The sequence below is a fragment of the Nelumbo lutea genome, chromosome 5, assembly GCF_056320005.1.
Source record: "Nelumbo lutea isolate HS-2025 chromosome 5, American lotus-T2T, whole genome shotgun sequence".
Taxonomy (NCBI): Eukaryota; Viridiplantae; Streptophyta; class Magnoliopsida; order Proteales; family Nelumbonaceae; genus Nelumbo; species Nelumbo lutea.
In genome coordinates this window covers 32,490,402-32,514,169 of record NC_142688.1, presented here as the reverse complement: position 1 = coordinate 32,514,169, position 23,768 = coordinate 32,490,402, and the positions used below count along the sequence as shown (strand labels likewise).

At 44.3% G+C, this 23,768-nt stretch overlaps 1 protein-coding gene and 1 long non-coding RNA gene across 2 annotated transcripts; one reads left to right on the top strand and one right to left on the bottom strand.

Annotated features, from left to right (window-relative positions):
• Positions 1 to 3,685: 3,685 nt before the first annotated feature.
• On the bottom strand, positions 3,686 to 18,119 carry LOC148851517 (uncharacterized). The gene is made up of 3 exons (XR_016099735.1): positions 17,771 to 18,119; positions 17,430 to 17,678; positions 3,686 to 4,227 (listed from the first exon to the last, which is right to left on the bottom strand). It is a non-coding gene; the product is annotated as an uncharacterized LOC148851517 (long non-coding RNA).
• Positions 18,120 to 21,393: 3,274 nt separating this feature from the next.
• On the top strand, positions 21,394 to 23,403 carry LOC148851516 (pentatricopeptide repeat-containing protein At2g13600-like). Its single transcript, XM_088946446.1, has one exon. The coding sequence runs from the start codon at positions 21,629 to 21,631 to the stop codon at positions 23,303 to 23,305; it is 1,677 nt and encodes a 558-aa protein (XP_088802572.1). The 5' UTR covers positions 21,394 to 21,628; the 3' UTR covers positions 23,306 to 23,403.
• The last annotated feature ends 365 nt before the right edge of the window (positions 23,404 to 23,768 follow it).

Genomic DNA, 23,768 nt, shown 5'->3' with positions numbered 1-23,768 from the left:
GTGTAAATGATCGGTTTTGGGTTGGAGTCCATTTAAATCAAAATAAATTTGGATGAATTGGATCGATCAATAAGAACTACTGAATTGGATCAATCCAGACTTGATGGTCCAAAGTGTTTACAGAATTGGATTAGACATGATTCATCTATAATGGATTTCTATCGGATTGGATCATATTGGGCCGGATTGGATTGGACCAAACTGACACCCCTACTTATAAATGGGCAGTGACAACTCACAGAACAATGTGTGGTTAAGATGACAACAAGTAAACTAAAAGCTAGAGGCAATGGGATAATTTATCAACCAACCATGCATGGACCCTCAACCATACATTTTCTCTGTTTACATGTCATAGCTTCAACTTTCAACTACAGAGAGGATAATTAACTTTTTATTGTTTGGATAATCGGCACCATTAATGTCCAGTGCAACAACTTTGATTCTAGTTCTACTACTAAAGAACTAAAGAAGACACAAATTTGGAATTGAAACAGTGGATGTTTTTGTCACTCTAATTAGCAGGTAGAGGTACTGTTGTAGTTATTGAGCAACGCCATGAAATGTCACTTCACTGTTTCTAGTGTGTATTCTGTTTTCACCGAAAGGACCAGAGTTGTTGCTATGGTCAATGGTAGAAATGGGTCTGGACAAAAGAATTTTATCCTGTATGGGGTACAACATCCTACAAATTTGGGTGTAGGACTAACAGGACTAACGTGGACTGGGATACTGAGGTCCATTGGGTCCACACGTTTGGCTGGAGCACTAAAATGTAGGCTTTTGCATAGCCATCTCTTGCATATCCTTTTATGACCAAGATGTGACCTACTTTACAAAATAAAAGAATGTTACATAATCTATCTACAACCCATAGGGTCTGTTTGGTATACATCCAGAATAGGAATAGGAATTGGAATTGAAATCCACTGGAATCAGAATCGGAATGCTCTATTCCTACAATCTGTTTGGTTTGACAGAAGTTGGAATGAAAATTAAAATCAATTGGAGTGAAATTTCATTTCCTAAGGAGGGAGAGGGAATGATCATTCCCTCAAGTGGGCGAATACTATTCATTCCACTAGGAATGGGAATAGAATTCTGATCAATTCTGCCCAACCAAAAAGGTGGAATCGAAGTGACCCATCCCTATTCCCATGAACCAAACCTTCCATACCCCTAGTTTTTGGGTCGGGTTTTGTCCGTTATTGCGACCCATTAGTGTTTTGTGATTTGGGTTAGTTTTCTCTCTTTGGGTTTCTTATATAAATTTATCATTATGGCTGTATTGAATGAAAAAAAAAAAAAAAACATGTTGAATCATAGAATTACTCATTATCATGGGTGTAGGCTTCAATGACGAACCATGTAAATCGTCTCTTTTCCCTCCTTTTCTTCATTTATTTATTTATTTTTCATTCTCAATATGGTTCAATAAGTTCAAAATCTTCGTTTGGTGGAAAGTGAAAATTCCTCCCTTGTGTTAAGTAACAGAATGCTGAACTTTTAATTATTCTTTTTAAATCAAAGAAACTCCATTTTATTACAACATAGACCAAGGAAGGAATATTGAAGTAGTATAGCTAGATTCCTCCTTCAAGAAAGGCTGCATCCGTAGATGGGCCAATGCAAGAAGCCCATAAATTAAATAAGAATAAAGCAAAAAAACACAAGTCATAATTGAGATTATGATCATATTCTATTGATGATTTTGCAACCTTGCGTGGGACTAACGTCCATCTGATGTCACACAAATGCAAGGCACGAATAATATCTTACATCATTCATCTACAGGGTTTTAGCTTTTAACTAATTCTTATCCTGTTATATTTTTATTTGGGAAAAGCTAATAAGTAGACGAGAAAAATTGATGGGTTTTAGCTTTTAACTAATTCTTATCTTGTTATATTTTTATTTGGCAAATGGCATCATTTCCCTTTGCCGCTGTGGGTTTTAACTAATTATTAAACCCCTTTTAACAATTTCAATTTACCAAAACTTTCCTTCCTTTTCGAGGTAATGATAAATGAACTCAATTACTCTTTAGTAAAAGTGATTATACTTGCTTTCTTCTATAAAGTAATAGATTGTAGGAGTTTTGTGAAGCTACCAAGTGCTCAATTGCACTGGGACAGAAAAGAAAAGGTGTCTAATCTTGTTATTATATATGTAATTAATAATATAAAATTAAAAAAAAATATTGTATGTAGAGCTAAAAAACCTAGGAGTTCAGCATCGGTCAGTGTGATCTTGCATTGGGAATATCTCCCAATGAAATAAATCACATAAGTATGAAGATATTATTGATGCAAGTCTGTAAAGACTGTTCAAATGGGCATTGCACTGACTGAACCCTTTCTCAAAACTTAGAATCATGGCGTTAGATGTATTGCAGGAATGGCAATGGGACGGGTTTGAGGCGGGATCGTAATCCCCATCCCTGACCCCGATTATAAAAGTAACCCCATCCCCATCCCCGATCCCCGTCGGAGATAAATTTTGTCCTCCATCCCCGATCCCCACAATTTTTTATATATAATAGTATTTATTTGAAAAATAAATTTACTTAAAATATATAAATATTTTAAATTATAAATATTTTTTTAAATATATTTTATATAAAATAAGTTTACTTAAAATAAATAATATTTACCCTGATTATGTGTATATATATATATACACATAATCAGGGTCGGGGTAGGGCGGGGACCTCAATCCCCATCCTCGACCCCAACCCCGATCGGGGATTATTAATCCCCGTCCCCATCTCCGCCCTGCCTAAGCAATCCCCATCCCCGATTCCATTGGATCGAGGAAGTTGAGTCCCCACTGGGGATGGGGAAAATTGCCATCCTAATGTATTATGGTGGTTCCATTAAAATGTTATTTATCTAATTTAAAATGAGTCATAACAATACATTAAAGGCTTTGATTTCATTGTTTTAGTGTGGCGTTACGATACTTTTGTAGCAAATGTGGTTTGAACCAATAATTCTCTACAGCATCCATTTAAAAATAAACAGGCATTATTATTGAGTAAATGTTGAAGTAATTCTCTCTGCAATATTATTTGTAGCTAGTGAAAAGAAAAATGAATGACCCAAAGTACAATGAAAGTCTGGACGTGAGGCCAAGGGAAAGAATTCAACCCCTAAGCTTCGGGTGGATGCTTGCATGGTATAAAAAAATTGATAAGAGTCCATTTGGTTTATAGTCAGAATCGGAATTAGAACGGTTTATTCCTACAGTTTGTTTGATGGAATGAGGATCGAAGTCAGTTGGAATGGGATCCCATTCCTATAGAAGGGGGAGGGAATGGCCATTCCCTCAAATGGGATCCCATTCCATTAAGAATGAGAATGAGATTCTAATTCTGCCCAACGAAATACTTAAAATTGGAAAAGACCATTCCAATTTCAATTCTAGACCCTATTCCTACAAACCAAACAGACCCTAAATTCAAATTGTCCATCTACAAATAGATTATCTACTAAGGAGATACAGACAATTCAGGTAATATGTGGTAGCTGGTGTTGCAGCCCGCCAAAAAAGTTATAATTGTTGATCTATCGATTCCATCCTTTCCTACGTGGAAAGTTTAATTTCCAACTCAATATCACCTTTGTCTTTGCATAGCATAAAAAAGTTTAGTTTTTTGAATTCTTAGGGGATATTTTGTTCATCATAGATAAATAATTTTTCTATTAATATCAACTAATTAACCAGTAGAGAGTACAAAAAAAAAGTAAGGTTGGTTTTCATCTGTAAATTAAATAAAATAGCTTTTGTAAGCAATTACTTTAAATAAGGTAGACCAAAGACCAAACGCCACCTAATGCGATTTTGCTGAATCATCTAGAAAGCTTTACTAAGATTACATATGGCATTTGGTCTTTGGTCTTATGTCTTTTTTGTTGTTAAAATGTCAATACAGCCTATGAGCCTAAATCATATAAGAATCTTCCACTTGCGGAAAGAGTCTCGGGATTCGTCTCCCACACACTGAAAACTTAAAAAAGCAATCAGTAGTAGTAGCGTTGTAGTTGTTAGGTCTCTTCTCTCGTGGAACTTTCGTCAGATGCATTGCTTACCACCAAATTGGGAGGTCCTCCTCTCCTCCTACGCCCGTTGTTCCAGCCATCGATGAATACTTCTGCCTTGAGGAGTAACGCTGTTTAACCAGCTGACGAGGTACGAGCCCAAATAGTACGTACTTCTTAATGTTTCCTTCCGTGGTTGTTTGGATGCCATCGAATTGCAAGGATCGGCGTTTAAGTCAGTAATTATATGTGAGATAGTAGACTAAAAGGCTAATGAGCAAATAATCACAGGGTTGGTGACGGTTAGTTGGGCTTCGTGTGAGCTGATAAGTCTTATCGAAACTGTTCAATCCGGGCGGGATAAGGAAAATGCTTGTGGATGTGCGGTGTGATCTCGAAAAGATCGGAGACAGTTGGCTAGTTTCTAGAAGTTGGTTACGAGTCACCTCGACAGGTCGGGCCATCACAAGTTGCTCGGACCTCGGTCTTGGCCAAGGTGCCTGAGATACTCGAGCTAACCTGGCTTGCTGAGGTGGCAGGGAATGCTGAATTGTCATCCAGTCAACAGATCACTTCCATGTGTTAGAATGTTGATCGGTCGAGCCAAATTACCCCTCATCAGAATACAATGTCGGAGAATATAATAAGAAGGCGATGCCATTTGTGGCCAATTTCTTTATAAGAGTGGATGTCGGTAGGGTGTCAATTGGATTGGATTTGGTCTAGTCCAATCTGAGTCAATTACAAATGGATCGGGTCTAATCCAATCTAATGAATATTTTGGACTATTTTGGATTGATCCTGTTAGGACCATTCAATGTGAGTCAATTATAAATTTATTACAGAGGGACTAGGTCCAATCCAATCTAATAAATATTTTGGATCGGATTGGTCCAATCCAATATGCCTTGTTGGTGCTCGCGCCTTAGGCGTGCTTTTGTGCCGAGCTGTTGCCTTTGCCACGTGTTGCGTAACTGTGAGGTCGGGCCAAATCTTCCTTCATCAATTGCCCCCCACTCCTCGCGCCAAGGGTCTTGCCCTGGCGTGGGGAGTTTTGCGAGGTGGTAGGTGGATTTGTCCCGTTCTTCGAATCTTGACTGCGCGAGGTGCTTTGCTAGGGTTCTCTGGTTTTCTGGAGCGTCCGAAAAGGCGGGAGACGTGCCTACTGCTTTTGACGGACGTGGCAGCGTGCGTTTATTTTAAATTTCAAAAAATCGCGCCACTGGGACATGACAACGGATCTTTTAATTTTGAAAAAAGCGTGCCACTACCGTTTTGAGGAGACGTGCGCTGGCAGTTGTTAGTTGCAGAGACGTGTGCGGCGTGTTGTCAGTTTCCGAAAGACGTGCACCGGTGCATCATCGGTTTCAAAAAGATGTGCACTGACGTTTCGCTCTTTTTAGAAAGACGTGCGCCAATGACGTCTCGATCTCAGGGGACGTGCGGTCGGCGCGAATGCGGGCCGTCGGATTTCGCTTTGATCTGCACTGTGGTTCTTGGTTACTGTAGCTATAAATAGTAGGGGACCCTAGTTGATTTGTTACTTCTGCAGTTTGCTTCTTGAGCTTGCATCCAAATTTTCAGCTCGCGTCCAGGCTTTTCAGTTCGCGTCTAGGCTTGTTACTTCGCCTTCAAGGTTTTTGGGTTGTTCCAGTCTCTGCAGTCTTCAAAACTTTCTTCCGGTGAGTACCTTCCTTAATCCACCTCTTCTCGATGTCTAGCTTTGATAGCTCAAACGATTCTTCAAGTAGGACTGATGTAGGTTCTACGAACCGAGCCGTATCCCCCGACTGCTTTAGTGATCCTGAGGTGGAACTTGAGGATGATTTCGAATCCATAGGCAAAGCCACTTCAGAAAGTTTGGCATCTACCTCTCGTCGAGGTCGGATGCTAGACAGGTTTGGTCCTTCAACCATGATGGCCGAGGGGCTCCAATCTCTACTTGTTTCTTACAACCTGCCTGGGGGTTATACCTATTTCATCCCTTCAGGTAGTTTTCCTTGGGAACACGGTCCTGATGAGATCGTGATTTTTCGAGAGCAACTCGCTGCGGGGCTGCGGCTGCCTTTCCACCCACTTCTCGCCGAGGTCATAAACCACTTTGGCATTACCATTGGCCAGCTTCATCCGAACTCTATTCGGAACCTGGTGGGGACAGTCTCCCTTTTTGTGAACAGAACTTCCCTTTAGACTTGGAGATATTCTCCTCTATCTTAATGCTCAAGAAATAAGCGGGTTCTCTTCTTGAGGGAAGACGGGCGTATTACCTCTCTCCTCGCCTTGGCTTTAAGCTTCTGCACGAACTTCCTAATAAGGTCCCGGTATGGAAGCGGGACTACTTCGGGGTGCGAACTGCTCAAGGGTGGCCTTTTCAAACTGGGTGGGTGAGGCCTCTCTTGATTCCGGTGTCACTCTTGATAAAGAGACGGTGAAGGGCCTCCGGTAATGGGCACGGCAAGGTTTAAAGTGTCATCAGTACTTAACGGAGGCCAAGCTTATTGCGGCCGGCCTGAGTTCGGGTAGGTTTCTAGCTCAGAGGTTTCTGGTTTGCTTTGTTCCTTCATTTTTTCTGATGTCGAACTCTTTTCTGCAGGTGTGATGGACGCAAAGAGGACTTGTGGGGGGCGCTTGTTCCAAGGCATGAAGAGGAGGAAGTGGGTCACCAAGCGAACTAGTACCGAGCTGCCCCCGGAGGAGGAGCCTCAAGTTCTAGGCCACACGCCGGAGGATCTGCCCAGGGAGTCCGAGGTGACTCCACTGATGCATGAAGCGGTCGGGGCGCCTTACGCTGAGACCATCACACGGGTGCTCCCGCCTACTCCAGTGCTCCTGCTCACTCCGGGTCCGCTCATACGCGGGTTGGGCCCTCGGGTTCGGGAGCTCAAGGGGAGTTCAGGAGCATGTTGACACCAAACTACGCTCTTCAGAAGAGTAGGGAGGCTACTTTCCCCGAGGAGATCGCGGTGTGGACTGGTCTTCCTTTGAATCAGGTCGCCTGTCGTGCCGTAACACATGCTATGGTGGTAAGTCAGATTTCGTCTGCCTTCTTCATTTTCTATCCTTCTTGCTGTTGTCACTCACTTTTTTTCTTTTGGTAGGTGAATTCTTCTATTCACACCTTAGCAGCCCAGGTGGAGAGGAGCTCGCGACAAGCGCGAGCTACTGAGGCGGCTGCTCATGCTGCCGAAGAGGCTTTCCGTGCCGCCGAGGGGAATACCCGAGCTGCTGAGGCGGCCGCTTATGCTGCCAAAGAGGCTGCTCACGTCACCATGGCCAGGCAGGCGATGTCTCAGCGGGATGCCGAGGCCATGGGGGTAGTCGTCAAGCACATGGCGGACTTGAGGTTGGAACTGCAGCATCAGGTCGAATATCTTCAGGAAGACATCAGGGAGAAAACGCAAATCTTTTCCCAAGGTATTGAAGACGCTAAGAAGAAGGCAGTGGAAGACTACATTGCCTCTCCGCGTTTTGACGACCTGATGGTGGATTCTTACAGAAGGGGATGCAAGCTGAGCCGGTGGATGATCCGGAACACGTACCCCGACCTCGATGTTAGTGCCATATCCACTTCGCGTATAACTCAGGAGATGGCCAATGCTGCCGATGGCGAGCCGAATTCTAAAGGCGAAGCAGGGCCTTCGGGTGTTATTGAAGTGCCTTCTAATGGGGAAGAAGTAGCTCCGGGCATGTAATTTTTTTTATGTACTCCTTTTTCTTGCAATGGAATAGACAATCTTTTTTGTTAAAGTGTTGCTCTTTTTTCCGAACTGATTTTTGTCGAACTGATAATATGCCAATGTTCCTTGCCCGGGTTATTGTACTCGCGTGACCTGTTTCGGCCTTAAGGCTCTTGTAGCGAACTGATTTTTTGCCGAGGTTCCTCTTGTTGGCTCTGCATCCTGGCCCTAAGGCTCTTGTAGTGATTTTGTCCACCTTCGCTTGGCGGTTTTTAGGTGGTATCGCCTTAAGTTAACAATGTTCCATGCTCGGGGTACTTGTTTGCCTTCTAAGGTTTCGAGCTCGTATGCCCCCCCGAGCGCTCTCTTTACTTTATAGGGCCCTTCCCAATTTGGACCAAGTTTGCCCACGCCGGGTTCGGGCACCATAATCTTACAAAGGACCACGTCGCCGACTCGGAAGCTTCGCTGCTTTACTCTGGCGTTGTAGTAGCGAGCTACCAGCCGTTGGTAGGCCGTTGGTAGGCCGTTGTCCGGATGTGTGTGAGGTCCCTTACCTCGTCCAGTAGGTCAAGGTTGGTATGTAACTCATCTCTGTTTGTCTGATCGTCATATGTTTCTAGTCGCAATGTTAGTACTTCGATTTTCGTCGGGATTACTGCTTCAGTGCCGTAGGTGAGGTTGAAGGGGGTTTCTCCTGTGGCGGTTTTTTCTGTAGTTCGGTGAGCCCATAAAACACTAGGTAGATCTTCCGCCCACAATCCCTTAGCTCGATCTAGACGTGCCTTCAGTCCGCGCAGGATGGCTCTATTCATTACTTCTGTCTGACCGTTTGCCTGTGGGTGCGCGACTGATGTGAAGTTCTGCCGAATCCCCATGTTCTGGCACCACTCTTGGAACTTGATATCCCCGAACTGCTTGCCGTTGTCGGAGATCAGTACCCGAGGTAACCCGAAGTGACATACTATGTTCTTCCAAAAGAAGTTTTATATGTTGCGGGCCGTGACTGTTGCCAGAGGTTCGGCTTCTATCCACTTCGTCAAGTAATCTACTGCCACCACTATGAATTTTCTCCCACCTGTTGCTGGCGGGAATGGCCCCAGGAGGTCGATGCCCCATTGTGCGAAGGGCCACAAACTGGCAAGTTATTTGAGTTCGAAAGCAGGCTGATGGTGGATATTGGCGTGCTTCTGACACTTGTCGCATTTTCTAACAAGCTCGACGACTTCTGCCTTCATCGTTGGCCAGTAGTATCATTGTCGAAGTGCTTTTTGGGTGAGTGCTCTGCCCCCTAGATGTCCTCCGCACAGACCTTCATGAGTGTCACAGAGTACGAACTCGGCTTCGGCAGGTTGCAGGCAACGCAAGTAGGGGAGCGTGTAGGACCGTCGGTACAACCGCTCGTCAATTATGACGTATTTGGATGCCTGGCGCTGCACCATCTTGACCGCATTGCGGTCTGCAGGGAGGGTTCCGTCTAGCAAGAAGCTCGCAAGTGGGTCGATCCAGCTCGGCTCTGCTTCGAGGACGAGAGCGACCTCCTCTGCCCCACAGAGAATACTAGGCCGAGGTAAGTCCTCTATGTACACAGTTCTCATGTTGTTGTGACTTGTGTTGGCTAATCGGGATAAAGCATCGGCCTCAATGTTTCTCTGACCTCGGGATTTTCCTGATGAAGTGTGACTGGAAGTTGAGCAGGGGCTCTTTTACTTTCGCCAAGTATGCGATCATGGAGAGCTCACATGCTTTGTACTCGCCCGTAACCTGGTTGACCACGAGCTGGGAATCGCTGCAGATGACTAAGTGCTTTGCTCTTACCTTTTGCGCTAGGTTCATCTCGGCTATCAGTGCTTCATATTCTGCCTCGTTGTTAGATGCCGTGAACTCAAAGCGTAGTGCGTATTCCAATTTTGTGCCACTCGGGCCGCATAAGACTATTCCAGCCCCGCTGCCTTGCTGGTTCGAGGAACCATCTACGTGAAGGATCCAGGGCTCCTCATCCTAGTTCGCGCTTGGCCTGACAATGAGAGAAGCCACATTGGCTACTACTTCATGGGGTTCAGACTCTATTGGCTTGGGAGCTCCAGGTTCGCCCGAACTAGGGACCTCGGGCTCAACCTGTTGAGGGGCTTTGAGGCTAAAAGTGCACTCTATGATAAAATCTACTAAGGCTTGAGCCTTAATTGCGGTCTGTGGTTTGTATTGGAGATCGTACTCGTTGAGTTCAATGGCCCACTTCGTCAGCCGACCGGAGACCTCGGGCTTTAGCAAGATTTGTCTTAGGGGTTTGTCGGTTAAGACGACGACTGTGTGAGCTTGGAAGTACGAGTAGAGTTTTCGAGCTTAAATCACTAGTGCGTACGCTATTTTTTCTATCTGCGGGTATCTCGTCTCTGCTCCCTGCAGAATTTTACTAACGTAATAGACGAGCCGCTGGACCCGATCTACTTCCTTTACTAGTACCGAACTGACCACCTCGTCGCTCGCCGAGAGGTACAGTTCTAAGACCTCGCCCTCCTCGGGTCTGGCTAAGGTTGGCACAGTGGCGATGTAGGTTTTTAACTCGTCGAACGCGAGTTGGCAATCTCGGGTCCATTCGAACCCTTTGCCTTTGATTTCCTTAAAGAAAGGCAGGCAGCGGTCTGCCGACTTGGACATGAAGCGGCTCAGAGCGGCTATGCGGCCGTTTAGCCTTTGAACTTCTTTTACTTTCCAGGGTGGTCTCATATCAAGGACGACCTTTATTTTGTCCAAGTTGGCCTCAATACCACGCCGGTTGACAATGTACCCTAGAAACTTACCCGAGGTGACACCGAAGACACATTTGTTTGGGTTTAGTCTCATTTTATACTGACGCAGAATTTGGAAGACAGAATCCAAGTCTTTTATTAATTCCTGCGAGAACTGTGTTTTAACGACCATGTCGTCTACATAACATTCTATTTTCGTGCCGATTAAGGTTCCGAAAAAGCTTATTTACAAGTCTTTGGAAGGTCGTCCCATCATTCTTTAGCCCGAAGTTCATGACCTTGTAACAGTACATGCCGAACTTGATAATGAAGCTGGTTTTTCTTCGTCGGACTGGTCCATCTTGATTTGGTTGTAGCCTGAGTATGCGTCCAGGAAGTTTAGCAGCTCATGTCCCGAGGTCGCGTCCACTAGGTGGTCAATTCAGGGCAGGGGGAAGCAGTCTTTTGGGTAAGCTCGGTTCAGGTCGGTGTAGTTGACGTACATGCGCCACTTGCCGTTAGCTTTTTTCACCAGCACTAGGTTGGCTACCCAATGAACTTCCCTTATGAAGTCCGCTGTAAGGAGCTTTTCGACTTCTTCGTCGATCGCCCTCCAACGCTCCAGGGCTAAGTTGCGTTTCTTCTGTCTAATGGGTCTGACTACAGGGTCAGTGTTAAACTTGTGAGTTATAAGGACAGGGTCAATACCAGGCATATCCGCCGCAGACCATGCAAAAATATCTAAATTTTGGAGTAAGAAACTCACCAGTTCAATTCACAAAGGCTCCTTGACGGAAGCACCGATCTGTAGTGTTCGCGTCGGATCTATAGCCGAGGTCGGGACTGCGATTGTTTCCTTAGTGGGTGAAGCTCATTCCTCGCCCTACTCCGCAGGCCGCTTCAATTCGAGGTCATTGGCTGCCTTGGTTTTTCCCTTTAGGGCGGCAACATAGCACTTGCGGGACTCAAGTTGGTCGCCCCGCGCTACCCCCACACCGAAGTTCGTGGGGAACTTCATTGCTAGATAATAGGTGGAGATCACTGCACGCAGAATATGCGTAATTGGTTGCCCTATTATGGCGTTGTATGGAGAGGAGGTCGCGACCACCAAGAAATCGTGGTTGAGTCTTACCGCACACGGCCATGTGCTGACTTCCACAGGTACTGTTATTTTCCCCAGGGGCATGACTTCCTCTCCGCTGAAACCCACTAGAGGAGTGTGCGTGGGTTTCAACTCGCTTTCCTGCAACTGTAATTGGTCGAATGCCGATTTGAATAGGATGTCCGCCGAACTGCCTGAGTCCACCAATACGCACCGAACTTCGAAGTCGCTGATCCTTAGCTTTATGACGAGTGCGTCGTCGTGGGGGTAGTGAACACCTCGCGCATCGCCTTCTGTAAAAAATAATGGTTCTTCTGTCTTCGGCCTCTTGGGAGGGTTCTGCTCCTCTCGGGCTACTTCACGAACTGACGTCCATGCTGCTGTCGAAGTGCATCCTGCCACCACCGAACTGCCCACTATCACGCGGATGGTTCCCCGGACTGGCCTCTCTTCTGGGGGAGGTCGCTGCAAGGCTTCAGCCAACCTGCTGCTCAACTCGGGGACATCCTTCCCGTGTTCCCCTTGCCGACCTGCTTTATTGCTATTTGTCATAGTGTACAAAATTTCTCAAGTACCCGCGACGGATGAGTCCCTCTATCTTGTCGCGGAGATTATTACATTGCTCGGTACTATGACCGTGATCTTTATGAAAACTACAATATAGATTTTTGTTCCTTTCGTTTGGGTTGCTCTTTAGGCGAGGTGGCCACTTTACGTAGGGGGCGTCCTTGATCGTCATTAAGATCTCGGTCCGCCTTGTGTTCAACGGCGTGTAATCCGTCCGAACTGCTAAGGGAGCTCGGGATGGCTGGCTTGGCTTCGCTTCTCGGTTCTGGCTTCTTCTGTCACCGGGGTTGGAGGGCTCGCCTTCTCTTTTTCTTTTTTCAACCCCGCCTTCGGCTCTCTGGCTGATCTCTTCCTCTGTTCTCATAAACTTGTCAGTGAGTTTGAGGAAGTCGGCCACGGTTGCTGGTTGGCTGGCCACCATGTGCCATTTGAATTCTTTGTGCGTCACTCCTCTTTTGGCCACGGTGAGCTGTACCACAGGGTCCAACCGAGGGATCTGCAAGCATGCTTCATTGAACCACTTGATGTAGCTCCAGATGGGTTCTCCCTCTCTTTGGATTACCTCGAAGATACTTTCCTCGGTTCCGGGGCACCTCTTGCTAGTAACAAAGTATGCGGTGAAGATCTGCACGAGATGGGCCCAGCTTCTTATTGACTTGGAAGCTAGGTTCCGGTACTAGGTGCGGACCACCCCTCTGAAGGTGGTGGTGAATGCCAAGCACATGCATGACTCGCTGGCCCTAGCTAGGTGCATTTGCGACTGGTATGCGTCGACGTAGTCGTTGGGGTCAAAGGACACATCTTCTTGTCCAGAGATGGAAGTTTGAAGTCTCTAGGCAAGGGGACTGTCAGAAGTTCTGTTGAAAGGGGGGAAGGAACTGAGAGAATTGGGACGGTTTTTACCTCGTCCGAGCTCGTCTCTTCCTTGCCTCTGAGCTCGAGTAGGACATGGATAGCAGTTCGGAAACTTCACCGGCGCCTTCTTTGAGCGGGCCTGGTGCTGGCGCTGTTGGCCTCCGTATTGTCGAGCTTGATGGGCCTGGACTGCTGGCTTGCTGCTAGGGCGCTGAATCGGTTCTCCGTGAGTGGGAACTCGGGCCTGGAGCGCCGATGTGACTTTGTGGGCAAGGTTCCTGACCCACCCGCAAGCTGCGAGGCGGGGGTGATCTTTCTATGCTTTCGGCCTGGGGATGAGGCCTGACTATTAGGGGGTTCTGGTGAGGTTGTGAAGCTTCTCCTTGGTGAGGTCGTCCACCTTGAGGAGAGGCCTTGACAGGCTTCGAAACAGGGTGCCGGGGGGGGGGGGGGGGGAGCAGTGACTAGCTTAAGGGTAGCTGAGGGAACTGCTGCTGATAATGGTGTTGGGAGAGGTGGTGCAGTACCTGTTGTTGCTGGAGTTGGTGCTGTTGGAATTGTTGCATTTGGGCTTGCATTACCCGCGTGCATTGCATTAGATCGTCCAGCTGGTTCTGGCGGGTTGCCAGTGGGACAGTAGTGGGTACAACGAAGTTCGTTTCAATGGAGAGTGGAAGAGGGATGTTCAACGAAGGAGGGTTCAGGGGCGCCACTGCTTGTGGCGCATTCAAACTGGGAATCCCATCCACTGAAAGAGGGATGGTGAACTGCCCACTGCACACCGTGGGAACATAGAGTTGTTCTCCAGTGGTGGTCGTTTCTGTTCCACGTCCGGCACTGTTGGAGGAGGCCATGGGTGTTGGAGTTTTTGAAAGAAGGGTAGGTAAGAGAGATTTAGAGGGAGGCTTTTAGAAGTGTTCCCACAGACGACACCAATTGATGGAGCGCAATCCGGCCGGTCTTAGCTGTCAACGATTTTGCCTCTGAGCTGGAGCGACGGGGAGCCTGAAACGGGAAAGATGAGGGAACTCTGGGGGGAACCCGGTGAGATAACTCCGAAGCTCAAGTTAGTAATCTCACAAAGGCAAAGTATAGACCAGATGGCGCAAAGTTCACATACCTTGTTGTTGGGGGTAGGGGGCCTTTTATAACCACTTCGCGAGCTCGCTCCGAAGCCCTTGTCAGGTCGGGTATGATTACCCTTGCATCTATCAGTTCGAGTGTCATCCTTTCTATTGGGACAGAACCGTCACTGCCTTTTGTCGGAACCGTCTCTGTAACTGGAGATGGCGGTGTCAGGAGGCAGTGGCAGGTGAATGTTTGGAGTGCGGCCATCAAGCGTCAGATCCCAAGTCAGTTAGGTGTGTCGCCCTCGGGTACTGACTTCCTCGGTGTCAGGCATAGTACAGTTTGTTTGGTTTTGGTGTCCTGAGGGTGATATGGTGGAGCGGTGAGCGAAGCGAAGTCTTGAGTTCGGAGGTATGTCTTGTATTGCTATAGGGCATACCAGTTCGACGAGGTGTATTCCGAACTGTTATAAAGCAGGCCAGTTCGGCGAGGTGTATCCCAAACTGTTATAAGGCAGGCCAGTTCGGCGAAGTGTGTTCCGAACTGTTACAAGGCAGGCCAGTTCGGATTACTGTCTGGTTTGGGGCCAAGGGTGAGTTCGGGCCCCTAATAGGGAGTTCGGACCGCTGGTATCTCCCCTTGGTGCTCACGCCTTAGGCATGCTTTTGTGTCGAGCTGTTGCCTTTGCCACATGCTGCGTAACTGTGAGGTCGGGCCAAATCTTCCTTCATCAACACCCTTAGATGTCGTAGAGATGTATGTTGATATTAGGATAGCAATAACAGTGAGTATTGTTTAAAGTGGTAGCAGAGTGTTGTGCATTTGGGGGAGTCGTGAGGAAGTGATAGCAGAGTGTTGTGCAATTGGGGGAGTCGTCAAAACTAAAGGCACGATTTGCACACAAGTGAGGGACACTACATATAACCCAAAAGCCTATTATGTCCCTTGCATAGAGGTGTAAAGTGGGCCATGCCGAGTCAACATAGCACGGCTAGTGGGTAGTCTATGCAAAGTGCGGACCGTGCTGTGCTGGTCTATGGGTCTTTACGAGCAGTGCCGCCCTCCCTGATGAAAAATTTGGAGGTCAGCCTAGCACGGCCCACGACCCAAGCCCGTGCCATGCTGCGGGCCAGGCTGGCCCATGGGTCAAGCCTTGGGCCAGGTCGGGTCGTGCATCGGGCCAAAGCTATCTATTTAAAAAAATTGACAAAAAACTTAAAATTTTAATTTTATATGAATTTTGTGTATACAATTGCTTATATATATATAATAATTAAATAAATTAGTATAATAAAATTAAAAAAATATACATTTATTTTATTAATATATTATATACTATATATTATTATATAATTATACTTTGTATAATATTATTTAAATATAATATATATAATATGGGTCGGGCTACGGGCTGGACCATGCTAGCCCATGGACCTAAAACCCCAGGCCCAGCACAACCTGCATGATTGTGCCAGATTTGGCATGGCCCATAGACCGTCATGTCAGGCCACGAGCGACACAGCCCGATTTACACCTCTACCCTTGCATCTCACTCTTTTCGAATATGGAATTCTCTTCATATATTATTCATATGTGAATCCTACACAGAGAGCTAGTTTTGGGACAATTCAGTGTGAAAACAATGCTGCATGTGGCCGGGTTCTCACATTGTGCAATGTGAGATGACCCACATCCCCTGTGTTTTCAGAAAAATTCAATTCACTAACCTAAATATGTCATTGAACTCCCTTGTTCTTTTCCCTCTTGGAACGTTATCTCATGAAGAAAATACACTAAAACATAAACATAAAATGACAGTAATGGTTTGATCTTTGATGCCTAGTTGTGTAGAGCAATGAGGCAATGAGATAACCCAGAAATTAATGCACTACTTTAACCAAAGAAATACACAAACCAAGTTAATTTGGCTTTTCATTGTTGGACAAGAAGAATTAGTGGGACGCCACGCCATGATTGGTTCCTAGAATGTGGATGAAGAACCTAAATGCCAATTCAAAGAAGAAGACATCTATTGAATGTATGGGTGTTAATGGACTGGTTTTGGATTGGACCTCATCCAAATCAAGATCAATTTAGACGGACCAGCAAGACATATTGAATTAGATCAGTTCAGATTTAATGGTCCAAAGTATTTATTGAATTGGATTGGACCTGGTCCATCCATAATAAATTTATAATGGATTGGTTTGATTGAACCAATATCTGGTTTATTGATAGAAAGTAAGAATATAGGTGTCGATGGACCAAGTTCAAGTTAAAATTAATCTAAATTAAAACAAATTTGAACAGATTGAATGATCCAAACATTGAATTGGACTGATCCAAAATGGTCCAAAATATTCATTGGGTTGGATTGGATCGAACTTGATCCATTTGTAATGGACTCAGATGACTGAATTGGATTGGATCCAATACAATCCAATTGGCACACCTATTTGGATGAACTTGTTTATAAGGGTATAATTTGGAGTTTTTGTGATATTTTAAGAGTCATGTGATGTGGTAATGTTAACCTCATTACAGGAGCACTCTTAACAAAAGCCTAGCATTGTTCTTGGCCATGCATTGTTCTTTGTTGTTTATATTTTATTGGGTTTCTAGCACATAAGTGCAACTTTTGGGCTTTAATATCAACAAAAGTAATATATTTAAAAATTTTCAAAAATAGATTAATCTTTTAAAAATAATATCAATAAAGGACAAAAACACTATTCATTTTATTCTTCTTGCCATTTGTTCACTAGAGTTGCCGCCCGTCGCTGCTCGCCACCGTCGTCTGCTATCGCCCGTCACCACCTCCGCCTCTAGCAACATTACCGGAGATGGGTGGAGACAAAGGTCACGGCGGCAGCGACACTGATGGTTTCTCTGTCCAATGCAGCCATCGGCCCCACCACCGCCACCTTTGCCTCCGGCCACCTCCGACAATGTTATCGGAGGCAAAGGCGGAGGTGAGCGGAGGTGGCGGCGTTGGACAAAGAAACCACCAGCACTGCCGCCGCTGGAGGTGGGCAGAGGCGGCATGTGGCAATAGACGGCGGCAGGCAACGGCTCTTGTCAGGTGAACAAATGGCAAGAAGAAGATGAACATTGTTTTTGCCCTTTATTGATATTATTTTTAAAAAGGTAACCTATTTTTGAAAATTTTTTAAATATACTACTTTTATTAATGTTTGCCCGTAAACAGAATGGTGCAAATGGGTTCGGGCTAACCTGGCCCAAGTTGGACCCCTAGGGCTAGGAGGGCTAGCCGGCTAGGAATATCCCTGTCATTTTGTCATTTTTTCGAACAGTAGAAGGCCATTCATCTTGACGATGAGTGCAGTCTACTTATCCCTTTAAATAACCATAATACGGAAAACATTCGTACCCTGGATTTTGAGTGCTTGCAGGTTATCAATCATCTTCACTTCTTTGGAATCATTATACCACCCACCATCTCTCTCTCGATCAGATATGTTACCATGACCATCCCCCCTCTTAAGCAGTCATGACAGGACTTTACACGTCTCTCCCTCTCTCCCATTATGATCATCATCATCACAACAGTCAGTACTACTGTGGTCTGTGGGGGGAATAACCCACGAATCCCTTCGTTTCGTCAACAAGAACCGCATATCTGCACATTCGTTTCAACGACCATCAAATCGAAGATATCATCGTGCTTGAATGATAACTACCACAACTCGATAAATCGAATATATATCTTACCGCAGTTTCAGATTATGATGCGCGCGCATGCGGGTCCTGAGGCTCTAGCGTATGGATGGAAAATCAAGCAGCCTTACCCATCTTTTTTCGATGAACAGGTCAGGAGACTCAGGACAGTGTGTGTTTGTGTGCATCGATCTAAGGGGCCCTCTACACCGGCCAAGTGATCGATGAATGTTTCAGCCCGCACAGCCCCCGACATGTCATAGCTTTGTGCTTTTCCAAGTGGCCCAAGAATTTTGATTTTTGAATTTTAAATCATTCTCTCATTATAAAAGAATTCAAAATACAGGGACTGTGTTCATGATGAAGGAAGTGAGGTTTAGACTGAGCAATTTGAGGCTTATGTGAATCATGGGCATGGGTTCCCTTCATTTAACGATATTCTCATCGATCAGATGATGAACAGTCTGAGCCTACTTCATCATCATGCTTTCGTGTGGCAGGCAAAACACCCACATGCATGGCAGGCTCTTTCAAACATAATAAAATGGCTTTGCAGAAGTGAAGGCTGACATGGCACATCCTACACCATCAATGTGGTGGACATTGGACAGCCCTCTAAAATAATCCGCCAGGTCTCCAAGTTTGCACTTTCAGTCTCTCTACATCAAAATTCAGAAGGGAGGGTGTCAATGGGGCTGTTTGGAGCCGTGGTTTTGGCAGACTTGGTGATGAATTTTATCACTGTGGCCTGTGGGGTATCACTTTTCTAAGGCTTACTTTGACGTTAATTTGACTGATTTAGGGTTGGTTTGATTCACGGTGAGATTCAGGATGGTCTATTCCCATAATCTATTTCATTGAGACAGGAATTATAATCGGAATTGGAATAAACGAAAATAGGATTTCATTCCCAAGGGAAGGAGAGGAAAATAGCCATTCCCTCAAATGGGTGAATGGCATTCTAATGGAAATGGAAATAGAATTTTGAAGCCACCCAACCAAATAGTTGGACTCATTCTATTTCTTACTTCAGACCCCTATTCCCATAAACAAAACAGGCCCTCAATGATGGATTTAGACATCTAACATCGTTGGGTTAAATTTGGGCCAGTTGGTTCGACAAGGATGGACCAGTCCACCCCATTGTTATATTTTCTCATTCATGCTAGAAGTGGAGAATGAGTTAGCGAATGATTCAAAGTAAATAATATTTTATGGGTTCTGTGGATTTGATTGGAGGGTGGACACAAAAGTCAGCTTGTCATTTTGGTTTTGAACATATTAATCAGGGTTTTGGCTTGTGTATGACCACCTAGCCCACTGCGCTTACAAATGCACAAAAGTTGTGGTAGTGGCCAATGGCAATATGTCCTGTTGGCCCTATGAAGCGTTTTTTAATATCAGATAAATTATTGATTGGAAGGTTTCTTTCTTTCTTTTTAATACACTTTTCATGTAGACACGGTTATTCGACAAAGCTCCCCAAAAAGATTATTATCATTTCTGGACATTAGCACAACATTCCAATCGGTTACCGACAAAAGCTTCTTACCATTAATCATATTCTTTGCCTTTTTTACCTTTTTCTCTGTACATTGACCCATAAAGAAGCCAATGCCAACAGGAATACATGAGCTGGGCTTGGGTATGAGTAGGGGCGTCAGTTGGACAGGATATGATCCATTCTGATGCGGTCCACTATGAATCCATTATTGATGGACCAGGTTAAATCCAATTCGATGAATACTCTATATCATTTTGGACCAATCTAATTCAATGTGTCAAATTTATTGAAATTGGTTCCAATCTAAACCTGGTTCATTGGCACATGTATTTTTATCTTTTATCAATAAACCAGATGTTGATTCAGGACCCAATCCAATATAAATTCATTACAAATGGATAATGTCCAATCCAATCAAATAAATACTTCGAACCACAAAGTCTATACTGGTGCAATTCAATTTCTTATTGGTCCATCCAATCCAATCAAATAAATACTTTGGGTCATAAGGTCTATACCGGTCCAATTCAATGCCTTATTGATCTGTCCAAATTGATCTTGATTTGGATGGGATCTAACCCAAAATTGGCCCATTGACAATACAAGGCATGAGATTCGGCCAAAAAGGAAAAAATAAATAAATAATATTTTGTTTTACATATTACAGGGGATTAAAGGGTGGTGATTAGAGTAGGGTTGTCCGTGAAGTCTACTGATCTTACCACGAAGAACCTGCAGTCACACGGGTTCGATCATATTAACTGTATTTGATAGCTGTTTTATAGGTTGTGTGCCATATGCATTTTATGACTGGCGTAGAACAAAATGATTAATCTCACAGCCCACAAGCGTTTTACATGCACATCTGAGTGTACGTTGAGATGTTCACAAAACACAGTTTGGATGTATTGTGGGGCGCGCCCTATGGGGCACCAATGTAAATTCATGAAACGACTATCAAGTTCACCCAATTCTTTCTCACGGTGGAGAGCCTATAGTCAAGTGGATTTAATCCCATGCCTCTATAGGCATAGGGATGCGAAATGACCATTTTAGATATTGGGTTATTGGCCAAAAAATAAAAGAAAAATGAAAGGTGTGCAGTCATCTCTACTACCAAACCATCTCCTGTGAAAATGACCCAAACACCCTAGGAGAGGAGGTTTAGCAATCCTTTGAGAGGCCAATTACGTATTAGTTGAGATGACCACAGCATCTTTTCGATATCGAGGGGCAGGATCAAACCTTTATAATTGCAGGCTCTATCATATGCACCCTGCTCTGTCCCCAACCTTTAATGCCCTTATAGTGTTTAATAATAAAAGCTCAGTTTGAAAGGAGTATAAATATAAATATATAGAATGCAAAATCTTGTATTTTGTATTATTTTATATGTATTTGTACTTTTTTCAAATTAAACTGAAGGATTTTGAGAGATTGTTAAGTGTGCACTAAAATGACAGGAAGTGCAACTTGGTTGGGCTCGGGTTTTCCTTTTGTCAAAATTTGAATGGACCTGAGCCCAACAAATAGTGTAAAATACTAATTGGGGTTAGTGGTGTCAATCAGGTCGGATTTGGTCCAATCCGATCCAATCCAATATGAGTTCATTACAAATGGATCAAGTTCAATCCAATTCAATGAATATTTTAGACTGTTTTGGGCCAGTCCAATTCAATGTCTAGACCGTTCAATCTGCTCAAATTGGTTTTAATTTAGATTGGTTCCAATTTCCAACCTAAACTTGGTCTTATATTATCTTCTATCAATAGATCGGATATTGGTTCAATCCAATCCAATCAAATATAAATCCATTATGGATGGACCAGGTCCAGGTCCAATCCAACAAATACTTTCAACTTGATTGGTCCAATTCAATGTGCCTTAATGGTCCATCCAATCCATCCAGATCGAAATCAATTTGGACGGATCCAACCCAAAACCTATCAATTGACACCCCTAATAACCCAAGTTAAACCCGAAAATGATATTGTAGACAGTAGGCACTTGCCGGACCCATCCAACTTAGGTGAGAGCACGTTCCTGGAAGACGGATGACCTCAATGACTTTTAGGCTGTATAAAAAATGCTCATCATCATCACTGAGATTTTAACAGCAGATAAAATCCTTAAATTAAGAAATGCCAAATTTAACATTAATTCTCGTATGCTTAAAAATCAGCTACTCCCGGTGGTGTAGGTCTGGGCTAAAACCGTGAATCATAACTCTCGATATAGAAGTGGCCTCACCTTGAATCGGATGAAATACCATAAAGTGGGGTCAAAGCAATTCATCAAACGCCATGATTTCAGGGTTTTAGCCCTGCGCTACTCCAAGTGTAGTAGCTGATTTCTTCTCGTTCTCGTATGCCTTTCTTCGAACTTAGGTGGGAGTACCGAAGAACAAAATGTGTTTGCATTTACAAGCCGCAAGGCGCGCCATCTTCCTCTTGCCTGGTAGTTCAAGAGAAAGTTTGGCGCGAACCATAACCGTTTTACGGAACTCGCGACTAAAACCATTGGACAAGACCGTTATCTCTTGGACGAAAATGATAACCGAGTACGGCAGAGAAGGAGAAGTATCGAAAGCAATGAAACTGTTCGAAGAAATGCCACAAAGGAATCAAGTCTCCTGGAACGCAATGTTGACGGTCCTCCTTGAATCCGATTGTTTGGATGCCGCGCGAAGATTGTTTCGTGAGATGCCCCAGAGAAACTCAGTATCTTATACATCAATTTTGGCGGGTTTGTCGAGGTCAGGTTTTGTCTCTGAAGCACGCAAGATCTTTGACTCTATCCCCATTACTGAACAAAATGTCTTCTCATGGACAGCCATGATATCCTGTTACTCCCATAATTTCCAGCCTTGGCATTCCTTGAAGCTTTTTTCCATCCTTTATGGTGATTTTTTCTCGTTTAAGATACTGCCAAACTCCCATACTTTTAGTATTCTTCTAAAATCGTGTGTGGACGTGCAATCGCTTGTAATGGCAATTCAGATCCATGCTATGACATTAAAGTTTTTAGACATGGAACATGAGAAAACGGTTTTTGTCAACAATTCATTGATAGATCTATACTCCAAATTAGGAGGTTTAGCCGATGCAGAGAAGATTTTCAATGGGCTCAAGTGGAAAGAGTTGAGTTCGTGGAATGTTATGATGGCAGCTTATGCACACCACCTCTTGATTGATAAAGCTCTTGAAATTTTCAACTCCACGAAGAATAGGGATATTCTTTCGTGGAATATTATGATGTCGGGGTTTGCTGAAAGTGGTCGTCATACTGAAGCTGTGGAATTGTTTCTCCAATTATTGAGATTGCAGAAGCCAGAAACAACGCCCAATCCCTCTACTTACACAATTGTTCTAACTGTTTGTGCCACCCGTTGCATGCTTGAATGGGGAAGACAGATTCATACTCGCACTGCCAAGTGTGGGGTGTATTTTAGTAATGTCTATATAGGAAATTCACTGATCAACATGTACGCAAGGTGCAGTTTGGTGGAAGAATCAGAACAAGTGTTTGATGAGATTTACTGGAAAGACACAGTTTCATGGAACTCACTGGTATTGGGTCTTGGGCAGAATGGGTATTGTAGAAAAGCATTGGAAGTTGCAGAAAAAGCATTGAAGTTGGGTGTATATAACTACAATACATTCATCGGTTTGCTAACTAGTTGTAGTCATGGAGGTTTAGTTGAGGAAGGGTTAGAATACTTTAGCTCTATGAGTAAAAGATTTGGTATAGACCCAAGTTCAGATCATTACATCTGTGTGATTGATATGCTTGGAAGGGCTGGTAGAATAGTTGAGGCACATAATCTCTTGCTTGAGATGCCTTTTGCTCCAAACTCCATAGCGTGGGCAGCTCTTCTTAGTGCATGTGTGATCCATGGAAATGAAGAGGTGGGTGAAATAGCAGCAAGAGAGCTCAGGCATTTGGAGCCTGGTGATGCAGCCAGTTATGTAATGTTGGCAAAGATATACATTAGAACAGGTAAATTGGAGCAATCCAGGAGGCTTGTTGGATTTATGGATGAAATTGGCTTGAGAAAGAAACAGGGTTTTAGTTGTATTATTTAGATACTGTGTATCATATCAATAAGTTCAAATTCTTTCTGCTCCCCCTATCTCAATAGATATTACAAGACTATTGAAAGTACAGTTTTAGTTCAGGCCAAGTCCTTACAATTTTCCATGTCATTACATGAAATTATAAATTTCCATAAACACTCAACATGGCTTTAGCCAAACCTTCCCTTCACAATTTGGATTAGGGTATATTTTCTTGTCAAAGATGAAGGATGGGAATTATCAAGGTAAACTTAATGGGAGTTGGATTCTCAAGGTGTGCATCAAGAGGCAGCTGATAGAGGGTAGCATCACCGGAGAGAAATCACACTACACTTGTCATGCTAGGCTTGTAATGTAGTACAGGATGAGAACAAAGCACGAAGGATACAAAATTCTGTTTCTTCTTAGTCCTAGAAACCTGACATGGGATGGATGGTTATCATGATCTCTTTGGATTTTAACTCTTAGCCCA